This window comes from Carassius gibelio, chromosome B8 (genome assembly GCF_023724105.1).
Source record: "Carassius gibelio isolate Cgi1373 ecotype wild population from Czech Republic chromosome B8, carGib1.2-hapl.c, whole genome shotgun sequence".
NCBI classification, from domain to species: Eukaryota; Metazoa; Chordata; class Actinopteri; order Cypriniformes; family Cyprinidae; genus Carassius; species Carassius gibelio.
The window spans coordinates 6,146,326-6,162,769 of NC_068403.1; the positions used below are offsets into that span (position 1 = coordinate 6,146,326).

A 16,444-nucleotide genomic window follows, 5' to 3' on the forward strand; every position below is an offset into this window, starting at 1 on the left:
ATCTGTAACTCTCGCCAAATACTTCTGAATGTAAACCTGGATGGAATCTTTTTATTTTTAGCCTGCTTCCTCATTTCGATAGTGCTTTAGCATTCAATCAGTTTCATGTCCCACTTTAAACTCCTCTAAGTCAGCACTGCCACAGGTCAGTTAGAAGTAATTATTTCAGTGAGAAATGAAGCATCATGCTCATCCTATTACACAGTTTAAACCGCTCTCTGATCCCCAGGCATCATGTGATACCTCTGGGATTCCAGACTGAGTAATGGAGCGCCACAGAGATCCATTGTGTGACATCAATAGAACAAGTGTTTGCACCCTTAAAACTAAAAAACCCAGTCCAGAAGATTCTCGCTTTGAGGGAAATGAGAAACAGACAACATGCACAGCAGCGACAATAGAGGAAGTTGGGAGTTTCATCCTGAGGACACCTTAACAGAGGACACTGGTAATTTTCCATCTACTTTGGCCCAGGTGAACTTCAGTGGGCAAAAAAAGGCAGGTTCCGCTGTGGATGTCCCAGGTCTGGCTTATAGGAATGAAGATATAATGTCAGAGAGTTGGAGGAAACACAGGAAGCATGTTTTTGTGCTGAGCGAGGCAGGGAAGCCCATCTACTCACGCTATGGGAACGAGGAGGCCCTCTCCTCCGCCATGGGTGTCATGATGGCGCTGGTCTCCTTTGTCCAGGCTGGAGGCAACATGATTCAGTCTATTTTTTCAGGTGAGATGCGCCATCTTCATCTAGGTTTTTTTTAACACTACCACAAAAATAACATTTCTGAAGATAAAAAAGAGCTTAAAAAATTTCTTTGAAACCATGCAGCTTCTTTGAATATATGATTAAAGTTTATATATATATGTTGAAAATTCAGCTTTGCATCACAGGAATAAATTACAATAAATGGTTATATAAATGATTTTAAAATATATAAAAGGGAAAATGGTTACTTTAAATTGAAATAATATTTAATATCATAATTGTGACGAGTTGGGTGGGGCAGAGAGCCGTGGAAACGGAGCAAGGCCGGTGGAGTGATTTGGAAATGAGCGACACTTGCTCCACTCACCGGTCTCGAGTCCCACGGAGGAGATCGGAAGAATACAAAAGAGGAGCGACGGCAGGGAAGGAGGAGAGAGGACCAGGCCTGGGCTTTATTTTATGTTTAGGTTTTGTTTGTGCACGGCAGTCGTCCGGGAGGGGCTGTTGTGCTGTTTTTTGTTTATTTCGTTATTAAAGTTTCATTTGAATGTTTGCTGGTTCCTGCCTCCTTCTTCCCCATGATTTTGATGTTTTTATATTACAACACTGGTGCCGAAACCCGGGAGGAAGGAGGGACACGCTGCTGAAGATCCCTTGCAGCTGGGGTGAACCCGGGGTGCCATCAAGCAGGGCGAAGGAGTCTGCCGCCGTGGACGCTTCAGGCGGTTGGCTGGAGTAAGTTGCCAGGGACGGATGAACTCACTGCCGGCCACCCATGATGTGGAGGGGTGGCTGCCATCCGTGAGGGAGGGGAGGAGTCAGCGCCGTTCGCCAGGGTTCCTGAGCTTGCTGCCATCCTCCATGATTGGCAGGAGCAGGGAACAAGCGACTCCTGCCGGCTGCCCGAAAGCAGAGGAGCTGTCGCCATCCACCGGGGACATACACCGTCCAAGTTGGAATGGAGTGAGGTCGGTGGAATGATTTGGAAATGAGTGACCCAAATGTTTCCTCGAGTCCCACGGAGGAGATCGAAGGATACAAAAGAGGAGCGATGACAGTGAAGGAGGAGAGAGGACCAGGCCTGGGCCTCGTCCATGTGGGGCTGTTGTTTTGTGTTTATTTGATTATTAAAGTTTCATTTGAATGTTCGCCGGTTCCCGCCTCCCCCTTCTCAGTGATTATGAAGTTTTTATATTGTTACAATAATCTTACTGTATTTAATGAAGCATTTGTGAACCTAAAAGACTTGAACACAAACAATGGCCACTTTATTAGGTACACCTTGACAGTACCTGGTTGGACCCCCCTTTTACCTTCAGAACTGCCTTAATTCTTCATGGCATAGATTCAGAAAGGTGTTAGAAACATTCACACAGTTGCTGCCACATGTCGGCTGCACATCCATGATGGGAACCTCCCGTTCCACCACAGACCAAAACTGCTCTATTGGATCGAGATGTGGTGACTGTGGAGACCATTTGAGTTAAGTGAACTCATTGTCATGTTCAAGAAACTAGTCTGAGGTGATTTGAGCTTTGTGACATGGTGCATTATCCTGCTGGAAATAGCCATCAGAGGATAGTCATAAAGGGATGGACATGATCAGCAACAATACTCCGGTAGGCTGTGGCGTGTAAACGATGCACAGTTGGTACTAAGGGGCCCGACATGTGCCAAGGAAATATCCCCCACAGCATTACACCACCACCACCAGCCTGAACCGCTGAGACAAGGCAGGATGGATCCATGATTTCATGTTCTTTATGCCAAATTCTTAGCCTACGATCTGAATGTCACAGCAGAAATCGAGACTCGTCAGACAAGGCAATGTTTTTGCAATTTTGGTGTGCCTGTGCGAACTGTAGCCTTAGTTTCCTGTTCTTAGCTGACAGGAGCGGCACCCGCTGCGGTCTTCTGCTGCTGTAGCCCATCTGCTTCAGGGTTAGATGTGTTGTGCATTCAGAGATAGTATTCGGCATACCTTGGTTGTAATGATTGTTTTTTTGAGTTACTGTTGACCAGGGCTCTGAATCGGTTCAAGGAACGAAAACGAAAACCGGAAACGAACAAAATTTTGACAGGAACAGAACGATAAAATAACGTTATTAACCGGTTATCGGCCATTTCAAATTTTCGATTCTGTTCAGAATGGCCGATAACCGGTTAATAACGTTATTTTATCGTTCCATTTAATATTTGAAATTTGATGTCAACCAATCACGAAATCCAGTAGACTCCGGCATATGCAAATATGACACTGAAGCCAGCGAGTGAAATGTCCGCTCAGCTGTGAAATCATCATACAGTAGGTAAGTCTCAATGGCAATGCACCGCCTTCATGGCCGTATTAAGACCAAATTAGGCCCGATGCTGCAGCGCAAAAAGGTCCTATTTTTTCTCGCCGTTGGTGCATGTGCATTTGACACTCAAGCGCCAGCATTAGCCTTTCCTGCCCAACTGAGGACCACAGCTCTTCTTTGATTATTTCCAACTTAGAGAAGCTCCGCTCGCCAGGGACATTGGACATCATCATGCACATATAGATGCTCTAACCAATTTCGACATTTGGAAACATCTGAGAAAGATTCAGCGATGATAAAAGCTTGTACAAGCTCTGCTGATTCGTTCACACAGGGGGGTCAGACTGGGGTTAAAACCAGTACTGATTACCAGGGCCCCAAAGGAAGAGAGGGCCCTTGAAAATTCTGGAATATATAGAGATGGTTGTTCATGGAAATCCCAGTAGATCAGCAGTTTTTGAAATACTCAGACCAGCCTGTCTGGCACCTACAACCATTCCATGTTCAAAGTTACTTAAACTAACTTATATGAACATCTTGAGTCATAGGATCTTTACATTCTGCATGTATTTAGAGTCTTTAGTACACATATAAATGACTTTTGACCAGTTTTCAATTCTGAACATTTTTATAAGAAGCATTTTTACATATTTAATGACATGCAACAATTAATATTATTCTGTTCTTTCCCCCGGTTTCCCTCAGATGAGCACACGGTGGTCTTTTTGCAGAAGGGTCCACTGGTGTTTGTATCCGTTTCTGCCACTCGCCAGTCTGAACAGCAGCTGCGCAGCGAGCTCCTCCATGTTTATCATCAGATAGTCAGCATGCTCACGCAGGCCAGCATAAACCGCATCTTTGAGCGCCGCAAGAATTTCGATCTGCGGCGTCTGCTGTTTGGCTCGGAGAAGGTTCTGGACGGCCTCCTCGATGTCATGGACTCTGATCCCAGCTTCTTGCTGTCAGCTGTCCAATGCCTGCCTCTACCCTCCTCTTCCAGAGACGCCCTCAGTCACATCCTACAGAAAGCCATCACCCCGGATCTGGTCTTCTCTTTTCTCATTTCCAATAACCGACTTGTCTCCGTCGTTCAAGAGAAGACGGTCCTGGAGGATGCTAGACTAAAACCCAGTGACCTTCATCTTCTCTTTAACATGATCAGGGCCTCTGCTTTTCAGGCTGGAGAGATATGGACACCCATCTGCCTGCCTCTGTTCAATCCCGACTGCTACTTTTATGCTTATGTGGCATATCTAGACCCTCCGGAATGTACTGTATGCCTTGTTCTTTTGTCTACAGACAAAGAAGCGTTTTATGCTGTGGCAGAGTGCAAAAGGAAAATTGAGGAAGCTTTCGCATCCCAGAATGCTTTGCAGTGGGTGGCAAACACTCAATTATACTACGCTAATGATATCGGTGTAGCTAATCTCAAGCACTTCCTTTACAAGCCCTCAAAAGTGCTAGACCACTATCGCCAGCTGCCACAGTTCACATGGTGAGTATCTAATGAAGAGTCAACTGAAAATAGACCTTTTTTACTTTCTTATTGCATGCTCATGGTCATATTGTGCACAATTCATCATCCAAACTCAAAAAAGGTTCACCTTCATTGACTTTCCTCTCCAACTGATGTCGCCTAGGCCTCATGGATAGAAAATAATATTGTTATAAATAGCAGAATTTAAGTAATTTAGTTAGAATTCATTCTAAAATTATTTGAATGGCAGTTAGCATTAATTAATTAAAGGCTATGGCAATAATAATAACAAATAAGAATAGATTCTTGGTCAAAAAGTTTCTTCAAAAGCCAGAAGTATTCAGATCTTGTATGTAAAACACCTACTTTTCATCATCCAATTAATTCCTGTCCTACATTTTTTCCTTATTGAATATTCTGTTTTCAGAACAGTACGTACACTAAACAAACTGTGTAAAAACTATTTTCACTCGGAAATGTCTAGTAAATTTCACTATTAGTTAAAAATAAACGGCAAGTAACAAGTAAATAGAAAGACTCCAATAACTTACTTTTATTTACAACTTCACAAAATGAAGTTGTTAATGCAGTTTAATATTGACTTCAAGCTGAAATGTGTCACTAAAGCATTAAACCACAAGCAAAAGGATAAAACATTAATGTTTTGAATCATTTGTCTGAATCACCGGTTCTTTTTGCCATCAGAAACAGCAGATGGCTCACAAATCCTAATAAACGATGGCCTATAAGCCAGGATTTCCACATTCTGTGAAAGATTAGACACTTTGCCATGAATTCTGCAACAGTAAGCACTTGATTCGGCTAATCAAATTCTTTTTGCGTTTTATGCAAAAATGCAAGCAAATAAGGCCAACTTAATGATTAGATGCATCACAGACCACATGATGTGTGGACAACTGTGTCTGTCTCAAATGGACTGAAACTGAGTTTTATCTTTAATCATCTAGTTTGCATTGACAGTCTATGTATGTTTTCAAAAGACATATCTCTGTCACTGTAATAATTTATTTGGTATGACCAGGTCACACGTCTTAGTGAATTATAATCAACAATACACACCGTAAGTGTGCTATATGATGCCTTTATTTTAATATCACTTCACTCAGCCCAGAGATGGAGGTGGGATACAGAAGCCAGCAAGAGAGGATACGTCTGCTGGATCTCTATCGTAACATGTACAATCGTATCCACTGTTCATCACGACCACTTAAACTCATCTACCACTCTGCAGGCAAAGAAACTCTGCTGGCATGGGTATGTTTTCAGAAGAATCAAGAATAATAAGAACAATTTATGTTTGATGTTTTCAGTCCGAAATAGTTTGAAGTTTAAAGTAGTTTTAAAAGCTTAAAGTTAGATAGATAGATAGTAAGATAGATAGATAGACAGATAGATAGACGCTAAAGCAGAGTGGTTGGTAGGGTGTTTCTATGTGGTTGCTAGGGTGTTGCTGTGCAGTAGCTAGGGTACTTGGGGTGGTTGCTAGGGTAACCAGAGTGGTTGATAATGTATTACTATGTGGTTGTTATGGTACATGGGGTGGTTACAAGGGTGTTGTGGTTGTGGTTGTTAGGGCGGTTGCTAAGTTAATCAGGGTGGTTGCTAGGATGTTGCTATGTAGTTGCTAGGGTACTTGGGGTCATTGCTAGGGTGTTGCTATGCAGTTGCTATGGTACTATGGTATGTAGTTGTTAGCGGTACAGTGATTGTTTACATACCGAGTAGCGGACCTGGCGACCAACAGTACAAAGTCGATGTATTTCGGATCAGATCCAGGCATGATGAAGCGGATATCGTCCTCTTTTGGAAAGCCAAACAAAGTAGTTTCACTTTCACATTGAAACACACAGCATTTATACGACATGGCAGCACGGCAACAACAATACTACAATGAGAATAAAAGTTGCGCCTTCTTTGCATGACCATTTGGGTGGGGTTATGCAAATCTTCCCTCATAGTGACGTAGAGAACAAGCCGTTTTAGAGGTGTGTGGACGAATCATAACTTTTAAAAAGAATATCTCTTTGGATTTGAGACTTTAGTATTTGCAACTTTACAGATCTTCTTTATGTACCAAGAGTTTGTAACACTCCAAAGAGAAAGGAAAAATTGAAATCAGATCATATGACCCCTTTAAAGGAGTGTTTAAGTGCAGCGCTGTGTACAGCAGTAACCCAGGAAACGTTGCTAGTGTTCTATAAGCGCCACCTGCTGTCAGAGATTGAATTTGCATTTTCATCAGATTCAAAAATGAGCTTTATTGCCAAGTGTGTTTACAACTTAATAAATTGGCAGTGGGTATGGGAAATGGTTCATTTGATTGTAAAAATAAATAAATAAATGAAATCAGCAATTGGAAAAATCCTGAAAAGTGCAAGAAAATTACAACATTATGTTAAGTCAACAATGAAAACAATGTCATATTTATTGATTGTGGCAAGGCCTGCGAACATTTTGTCAGGGCAAGTAAAAAAATCTAATCCACTTGCTGAACCGGACCAGTAGAACATTTCCTTAGCATTGAGCAGTATCATAACACTTGTACACAGATCTGTATAACACGTAGATTACATAATGATATTTTAAAGTTACAAATTTAAATATGTACTTGAAAGGAAACAGGATGACTTTGAATAGCATCACTGTAAAATTGCGAGGAAGAGCTGAGCAAGTCTTGCACATGTATTTTTCTGATCTGAGAGTGACTTCCTGCTTACCAAAAAAATGTAGAAATATATGTATGTGAAAGGAGAAATGTATGTGTATTTTTGAATAAATAAATGCATCCTTGGCGAGAATGTAATATCTTACCAAACCCAAACTTTTAAATAGTATAATATTTGCATTAAATACTTTATGTACAGTATTTCCTAAACTTTCTCTTGTTTTGTAGGTCACTAGCAAGTTTGAAATGTTCGCCTGCTTTACTCCGCTCGTCACTAAGAAATCAGCTATCAGTGAACTCACTAAACTGCTGCGATGGCTCAAAAAGGAAGAGGACCGTCTCTTTATTTGTCAACTCCCAAGATACTCCACTGCCCTGCACCCCGGCAGGAGCTCCACAGACAGACCGAATACATCAGACACTGGACTTCTCTCTCTCTTGTAACTTTGAGTAGCTAAACGGCCAACAGTAGCGTGCACGTGTTTTACGTGTTAACAAATACGTATATGCGGGGTGGTTCTAGGGTGAGTGGAGATCCGGGGCTTAGCCCAGAAAAATCCATGTATGTGACTTTTTATTTTATGAATCAGAAAGATTTACCTTGTTTAAAATATACAAAAACAATAAAAACAAAAACAAATTTAAAACATTTTATTTAAAGTATTGAGGAAAATACATTTGCTTTTTGCAAACAAAAATCAAGAATTGCAAAACAAATGAAACAGCGCGAAAGCAATAATTTTGCAATACATATTTTCCATGGTCATATCTATTAATTTATTTGCAACGCTGCTTTTATTTTGGGTGTCAGTCTAGTTTGAGCCTACCATAACATTTTTCCTTTGCGCTTCACTTTTCTGCACGTCTCTCTTTGTGGCACTGTTTTGACATGGGGGCGGAGTCAATGGACGGGGGCGTGTACAACATGCCTCCATGGAAGTGACATCATCCGCCCGAGACGCAGCTCAGCTCACAGATCCAGGTCCTGTCGTGATGAGCAGAGACTTTTGAGTGGATTGTTTATTTTTATTCAGTAGCATTAAAACATTAATGTTTTTGTTTTATTTACTTTATTAACAAATGTATGTGTATTAGCAGCGTTTGCTCAAGTTAAAGAAGTTGTTAACATGAACATCTGCTGTTTATTTCTCTCGATGTGCACACTTTTGTGTATTGGGATCGCAAATCATTTGAGTCAGTTCGGGAGTTCGTAGGGGGTTCGCGAATCATTTGAGTCATTTCGGGAGTTCGTAGCGGGATCGCGAATCATTTGAGTCAATTTGGGGATCGCGAATCATTTGAATAAGTTCGGGAGTTCGTAGCGGGATCGCGAATCACTTGAGTCATTTGACTTCCAGTTTGGGAGTTGGAGCGGGATCGCAAATCATTTGAGTCAGTTCGGGAGTTCGTAAAGGGATCGCGAATCATTTGAGTCATCTGAATCCAGTTTGGGAGTTGGAGCGGGATCGCGAATCATTGAGTCATTTTTAATGATCTGCTTTTTAACAGTATCAAGTATATTAAAAAACTAAACAAATTTGAGTGCGTTCTTTTACTGCATTATTCGGTGAATGATCACAAAATTCAAGATATGAACCCTTTGTGCCAAAGGGGTTCTTTCTTGTCATTTAGCATAAAAGGTTCTTTGGAGTTGATTAAAGAACCCTATGGTTCTATAAAGAACCCCAATGATCCCTTTCTTCTAACAGTTTGTTGTCATATATGTAAATAAGCATGTTAACATGCACATATAATCATAATTATGACTATCGGTGAAGACAGTAGACAGGCGAAACACAAGTGATGCGCCACTTTGAATCTCATGTTTGCAGCTGTCTAATGATCATAACTGATGGACAACTTTGCATGGTAAAAGACAACAGTAGTCCGGCGCCGAGATAAGAAAAAAAAAAAGAGGACCGTGCATCACGTTTAGGTACTTTTATACAGTAATCCAGTTAAACTTTTTGGATTTTGATTACATTAAGTTAATAACATGTTTTGTTGTCAGTGATAATATCACCGGCGCATCTTTCCCGCCAAAAAAAAAAAAAAAAAAAACATGGTTATTGTAGCAATGTTAAACAAATTAAGCATGGCTTTTATACTTCAAATCGCTTCAAATAATAATTAACGAAGTATTCAGATAATATGTTTTTGGTAATAAAAACAGACCTACAGTAAGTGAACAACAACCTTTTAAAATGACAAAATGCATTATATAAAGAGGCAATAATGATTGGTTATTTATAATATAAATAACACTGTTAAAATTCATAATGTAATACAAAATCAACAATTTATGTACATTATAGGCTACAACTGCCTGCAAAGGGTGCTAAAAGGCCTGATAACTGCTGTTGTTACACTTACAGGATGATCAAATACTTGTTTAATATTGACCAAAAATTTCATTCAAATATCCACTTAATCTTTTATCGGTCAACTTTTCTGATATAATAAATGCTAGCCTCTATAATTTCTTCAACAAAAGAATGCAGACATCACAACCCTTACAAAAACTAATCCTTGTTTTTATTGAAGTAAACTTTTATTGTGTGTAATTTCTGAATGCTTGAGACTATAAAATCAATCGGACAACTGTATTAGTAAATCATAGTCATAGGCGACTGTCTATAGCTACAATTGTAATCAGGGGTGGATCTAGAAAAATATTGATGGGGTGGCGAGGAGGGGGCAGGAATTTTTGAGGGGTGGCAACATACTGTATGGCAGATGTATATATACTGAATTTAGTCAAAGTTATCACAGTTTGATGATAAATATATCTGCACACTACAAAAGGACACAGGCTATCATTTACAAACTTAATCTCATGCAATCAATGTCTGGCATTTGAAACACTTCATATAAGGAATAAGTGACCATACCCCATAAGCACCACCACACTCACTAATGCATACAGTATGCATCGACATGTAATTAAGAGCATTATAAAAGGTTCAGTGTTATCAATATGTCAATTTATTATAAGAAACACAAGATTTTAACAGCCAATGACATTTCCAGCTGGGGAGACTCAACTGATTTTCTACTGTTTAGTGTTAATCTGAAGCAAAGGTTTTATTAGCTAACAATATATAGGCACAAATACAAATGCACTTTTAGAGTTTGTTTTTGAAAAATACGGTGTTATTGTTTTGGCAAGTTTAAATTAAAACTTATATGAAAACTTGTGTGATATTCCTTTAAAATAATGTTTTAGTTTATCTTTTTTTAAGTATATTTTACTCTGCAATTTCTTACATAATTTCTTTGAGTTAGACCAAACTTTTATTTTAGTGAGTTGTAGACAGAGTTTCTGTGTTTTTTTAATGAACTATTATTATTAGCTAATAGGCCTACTTGACGTATAGTGTACTCTACTGTGCAATAGTACTTGTAACGATATTGAGTTCGTAATCATCGGGAAGAAGGCGGGAACCGGCGCACAATCAAAAACACTTTAATAATTCAAAAATAAATACAAAACGGCGCACCAGCCCCTCACGGACGACTGGTGCGCATAAATAAAAACCAAAACATAAAACAATGTCCCAGGCCTGGTCCTCTCTCGTCCTTCACGGTCGTCGCTCCAGTTTTATATCCTTCCATCTCCTACGTGGGACTCGATACCGGCGGTGGGGCGCAGGTGCAGCTCATCTTCAATCACTACACCTGACCTCACTCCTCGTTCCCACGCCTCTCGGCCCCGCCCCACTTGCCACAGTACTATATTTCTGTTTGAATTTCTTCAAAGTTATACCGAAATTTCATTTTGACAGGTGGTCATAAAGACATTGCCGTTTCTGTTAGTCTGTGTATACGATACGAATGAATGACAATAGTTTTATCAAATGAAAAGGTGAAATCCTCTCATAGCGCGCTGGCGTGCACATGTGTAGCCTACATCATGTGCCAATATAGTGAAGAGCTGAAAACACCACTCGTGCTTCAGTGTGTGTGTGTTGTGCCCCCCTTCCTCAAATATGATGGAAAAAAACGACTGTAGGGGTGAAAATAGAACTTTAATCAAATAAAAAACTAAATTAATAAATTGTATTTTTACAAATCACAATTGTAGCTCTCGACATTTACCTGTGGCTATAATTTTATTATGACTCTAATTTATTTTATAGTCTCAAGCATTCAGAAATCAGTTTTACTATGATAAAACCATGGTTTATTTTTGTAAGGGTTGTGATATGCAGGTTTTTTGTTGAAGAAATTATAAAGGCTGTGTCATCTATATCATAAAGGTAGCCAAAAATGAAAGATTTTGTGAATATCTGAATTAAATGTTTGGTCAGTAGCCTAAACAAGGAATTGATTGTCCTGTAAGAGTAACAGCAGCAATTACATGGCATTTGTAATAACATGTAGCCTACATAAATTGTTTATTTTGTATGTGCTCACATTATGCAGTGGTGGACAGTAACGGAGTAGCTTTACTTCGTTACTGTACTTAAGTACATTTTTCAAGTATCTGTACTTTACTGGAGTAGTTTTATTTTGAGTAACTTTTACTTCACTACTTTCCAAAGCATAAGATCGTACTTTTAACTTCACTACATTTCATTAAACATATCGTTACTCCCTATAATAATATATCACGTGCTCCGACACGCAGAAGCGGTGTTTGATTCATCATGAACGAACTGAGTCTTTTCAAAATAAACTTTAATCGGATCGCGAATCGCACCCAACGATTCGTTTACGAATTAGAATGATCCGATTGCAGCTGTTCTGGAGTCGACCACTCACTGATTCAAATGAACCGTTAAGTGCGAGTCTACAGAAGTAAGAACCGGGAGATCTTGTGAGCGCGCGTGCGTCTGATGTTGCTAAGTTATTAATTTCGAAATTTAGGATTAATTATTGTAACTGAAAATCATATTTAGGTCAAAATTGTCAGTTGTTTGGGAACTAAATCCGCTGTAAAGAGTGATCTGTTTAAGCCCACTGAAATGCTGACATGCAGACACATCAATCAGCATCTCTGTGTTTTAGGTTAAAAAATAAAATAACCTTAAACTAACACAGATTAAATAAAATAACTCATGCATGTCCAAATTCCCCGCTACTGTAATATTAACAGTTTTATTAAAATGCTACCATGACATCTGTTTTTATATTGTGTATTAACAGTAACGTTATACATATGATTATTGTTTGGATTAACTAGACAACGTTAGACAGACATGTTTATTCATAACAGTACTGAAAATAAGTAAATATTGTAGCTGATGCTAAATGTCTAGCTAACAAGCTTGCTGGTGCTAACTTGAGGTAATTTTTATAAATAATGTCCAAATATTTTTATTCAACCACCTATATATATATATATAGATTACATCTAGCGACAAAAGAAAGGATGTGATGTTCAGTTTGGCCAGGGGTGTTTTTACACCACAGACAAGGTTTGAGAAGGAAAAAAATCATTATAAAAATATAATTATATTTTCCTTAAAATGTTCTTCCTAACTTCAGGCCTTATTATCATGTCATATATAACTGTGATGTTCTGTAAAACCACAAACTTTAAAACACTTTCACAGATCACAGATTCCAAAATAATATTTGGTAGAACAACTATTAATAGTTCTAATAATAAATCATCATATTTTCATGATTTCTAAAGATCATGTGACACTGAAGACTGGAGGAATGATGCTGAAAAAACAGCGCACATCACAGAAATAGATTATATTTGAAAGGATATTAAAATAGAAACCATTATTTTATATATTTTATTTTGATAATTTAGAATTATTACTGAAATACAACCTTTTTTTTGTTTCAAACAGTTCAATGAACAATAATAAATGAAGTACCTGGAGCTGACAATGAAGTAAATGTATAATAATTAGCAAAGATGATTAATTTAGCGCTGTAAACGCGCGTGTGAGGGGCGGAGACGCGCCGCGGAGCGTCAGACGCGCGTGAGGACCAAACACAGCAGAACGGTAGGAAACTTCACTCCTCTTATTACTTCTCTTTTACTATAGCGATTTATTTTTAGACACGTGATCTGAGTCTTTCATAGATTTGTAGAGTTATTAGAGTTATTAGAGAAATTGAGTTATTTTTTTTTTTTTACATTCTTTGGTCGAAGTTTTCAGATTGGTAATTCGGAGCCTGTTCGCGACTCTGTTGATTCAGATCGGGACTTCGGAGCCTGTTCGCGACTCGGTTGATTCAGATCGGCACTTCGGAGCCTGTTCGCGACTCGGTTGATTCAGATCGGCACTTCGGAGCCTGTTCGCGACTCGGTTGATTCAGATCGGCACTTCGGAGCATGTTCGCGACTCGGTTGATTCAGATCGGCACTTCGGAGCATGTTCGCGACTCGGTTGATTCAGATCGGCACTTCGGAGCCTGTTCGCGACTCGGTTGATTCAGATCGGCACTTCGGAGCATGTTCGCGACTCGGTTGATTCAGATCGGCACTTCGGAGCCTGTTCGCGACTCGGTTGATTCAGATCGGCACTTCGGAGCATGTTCGCGACTCGGTTGATTCAGATCGGCACTTCGGAGCCTGTTCGCCACTCGGTTGATTCAGATCGGCACTTCGGAGCATGTTCGCGACTCGGTTGATTCAGATCGGCACTTCGGAGCCTGTTCGCGACTCGGTTGATTCAGATCGGCACTTCGGAGCCTGTTCGCGACTCGGTTGATTCAGATCGGCACTTCGGAGAATGGTCGCGACTCGGTTGATTCAGATCGGGACATCGGAGCATGTTTGAGATTTTTTTAAATTCAGACATCGAAGCAGGAAGTGTTTGTCAAACAGTTAATTGGTTATAAATGAATATTTGGACTTGAGGCTTTTTTTTTACTTGTCGATTCAGCATGTACATGGACCCACACACAAAGGTGGACACACTCTAGACTTAATCATCAGTAGAGCTCTAAAATTTTCATCCATTGTTATTAAGGACGTTATTCATACTGAAAATAAGTAAATATCGTTAGCTGATGCTAACTGTCTAGCTAACAAGCTTGCTGGTGCTAACTTGAGGTAATTTTTATAAATAATGTCCAAATATTTTTATTCAACCACCTATATATATATATATATATATATATATATATATATATATATATATATATATATATATATATATATATATATATATATATAGATTACATCTGGGGAGAAAAGAAAGGATGTGATGTTCAGAACATGGTAACTACAGTAATTATCAAAGAGGGGAAGAGATGCACCCCGTTTGGCCAGTGGTGTTTTTACACCACAGACAAGGTTTGAGAAGGAAAAAATCATTATGAAAATATAATTATATTTTCCTTAAAATCTTCAGGCCTTATTATCATGTCATATATAACTGTGATGTTCTGTAAAACAACAAACTTTAAAATACTTTGTTCTTACTGGTGAAAATCAGATGGTCATCTCTGTTTTCTCTCAGGTATATCACAGTGTAAGCTTCACAGGGAACATTACTCTCGTCAGTGTAGTCCATATCAACAACAAAAATATATCTTGACTTCATATAGTGGTTATTTTGGAAAAAATCCCAGGTATTTTGAGCAGTAGGATTATAAAAAAAATAAAACAAATGTGCTAATATAAAATTAAATTAGCCTATATAAAATTGCAAACATCTATCTTTCAGTACTTTTTTACTTAAGTACATAAAAAAATTACTTTTGTACTTTCACTTGAGTAAAATTGAAAAAGGAGTACTTTTACTTTTACTGTAATATTTTATTATACGTATCTGTACTTTTACTCAAGTACTTGATTTGTGTACTTCGTCCACCACTGACATTATGTATTTTAATAGTGTTATTATTAACCAATCATTATTGCCTCATTATTTTTATATAATGCATTTTAAGTAATTTTAAAGGCTATTGATGGCTTATGTCTGTTTTTATAGCAACAACAACAAAAAAATATTACAGTATATTAATACTTTGTAAATTATTATTTGAAGTAACAAAACCATGGTTAATTTGCAGTTGTCATGGCTACAGGAACGATGATTTGTGGTGTTATTGTAAAAACCATGGTTAATTTTCGTAAGGGAACCTGAAAAAAAAATAAAAAAAACTTTCACAGGAATGTGCCTGAAGGTGATAAACGGGCCTCGATTTACCTAAATGATTTATACTTTATTTTAATATATATTTAAAATATATAAGATGTGCATTGTAGCTGACACCTAAATGAACACATTACAATAGTTTTATGACTGCAAGTCTTTCTCCTCAAATGCGCGATTCAATCCCTGTTGCTTTTCAAACACAAACGGGGTGAATTTATGAATGAAAGTGTGAAAGTTGTTACTTATCCTCACGCTTTTTAAAAGTGGGTAACGTATCACGTAGTAGACTACACCACTGTAACGTTAGTTATCATCACAAAGTCTGTGCTTTCATTAAAGCTTCACTAACAATTTTTACCCAACTTTTCCTCCTGAGTTTCAGGCAGGTGACACACTGGCTGCGTGGCTTGAGCGTGGTGGTTCTGCTGCCTGTGAGCTGCGTGGCGGCTGCTTCGCGTTTTCTGTGTCTTTACAGACCAGAATCGTGTCTGATGCGACGCTGGCGCGCTGCTGCTGCTGTAGGTGACAGAGGGATTTATTTTTTAAATTACATTTATATCTGAATATATGTCAGAGTTCGGAGCGGGTTCAGGAATAATTTAAGTCAGTTCGGGAGTTCTGAGCGGGATCGCGAATCATGAGTCAGTTTGGAGATCGCGAATCATTTGAATTAATTCGGGAGTTCGTAGCGGGATCGCGAATCATTTGAGTAAGTTATGGGGATCGCGAATCATTTGAGTCAGTTCGGGAGTTCGGAGCGGGATCGCAAATCAGTCAGTTTGGGGATCTCGAATCATTTGAATCAGTTCGGGAGTTCGTAGCGGGTTCGCGAATCATTTGAGTCAGTTATGGGGATCGCGAATCATTTGAATCAGTTCGGGAGTTCAGAGCGCGGGATCGCGAATCATTTGAGTCAGTTCGGGAGTTCGTAGCGGGTTCGCGAATCATTTGAGTTAGATCGGGAGTTCAAAGCGGGTTCACGAATCATTTGAGTCAGTTTGGGGATCGCAAATCATTTGAATCAGTTCGGGAGTTCGGAGCAGGATCACGAATCACGAAAGATTCGCGCTGGTAAATTTTCAAATTGGCCATAACCTTTAATTCGTTGCTGCCAACAGGAAGGGGAAGCTTTCTTTTAGAGTGGCATTTGACACCCTATGCCACCCCTGTAGATCCGCCCCTTATTGTAATTTGTAAATAATATAA

General features: G+C 39.0%; 1 protein-coding gene across 1 annotated transcript; it reads left to right on the forward strand.

Moving 5' to 3' along the window:
• The first annotated feature begins 224 nt into the window (after positions 1-224).
• Positions 225-8,638, forward strand: mon1ba (MON1 secretory trafficking family member Ba). The gene is made up of 4 exons (XM_052562571.1): positions 225-724; positions 3,709-4,498; positions 5,608-5,755; positions 7,395-8,638. Exons 1-4 carry the CDS (start codon positions 382-384, stop codon positions 7,608-7,610), a joined length of 1,497 nt encoding a protein of 498 aa, XP_052418531.1. The 5' UTR covers positions 225-381; the 3' UTR covers positions 7,611-8,638.
• Positions 8,639-16,444: the final 7,806 nt, after the last annotated feature.

What these genes read in the sequence shown, in the direction of transcription:
- mon1ba (XM_052562571.1), top strand. Translation starts at nt 382, where the DNA reads ATGCACAGCAGCGACAATAGAGGAAGTTGGGAGTTTCATCCTGAGGAC. An exon ending in GATTCAGTCTATTTTTTCAG is followed by an intron (nt 725 to 3,708) that starts GTGAGATGCGCC and finishes GGTTTCCCTCAG; the next exon opens with ATGAGCACACGGTGGTCTTT. An exon ending in AAGAAACTCTGCTGGCATGG is followed by an intron (nt 5,756 to 7,394) that starts GTATGTTTTCAG and finishes CTTGTTTTGTAG; the next exon opens with GTCACTAGCAAGTTTGAAAT.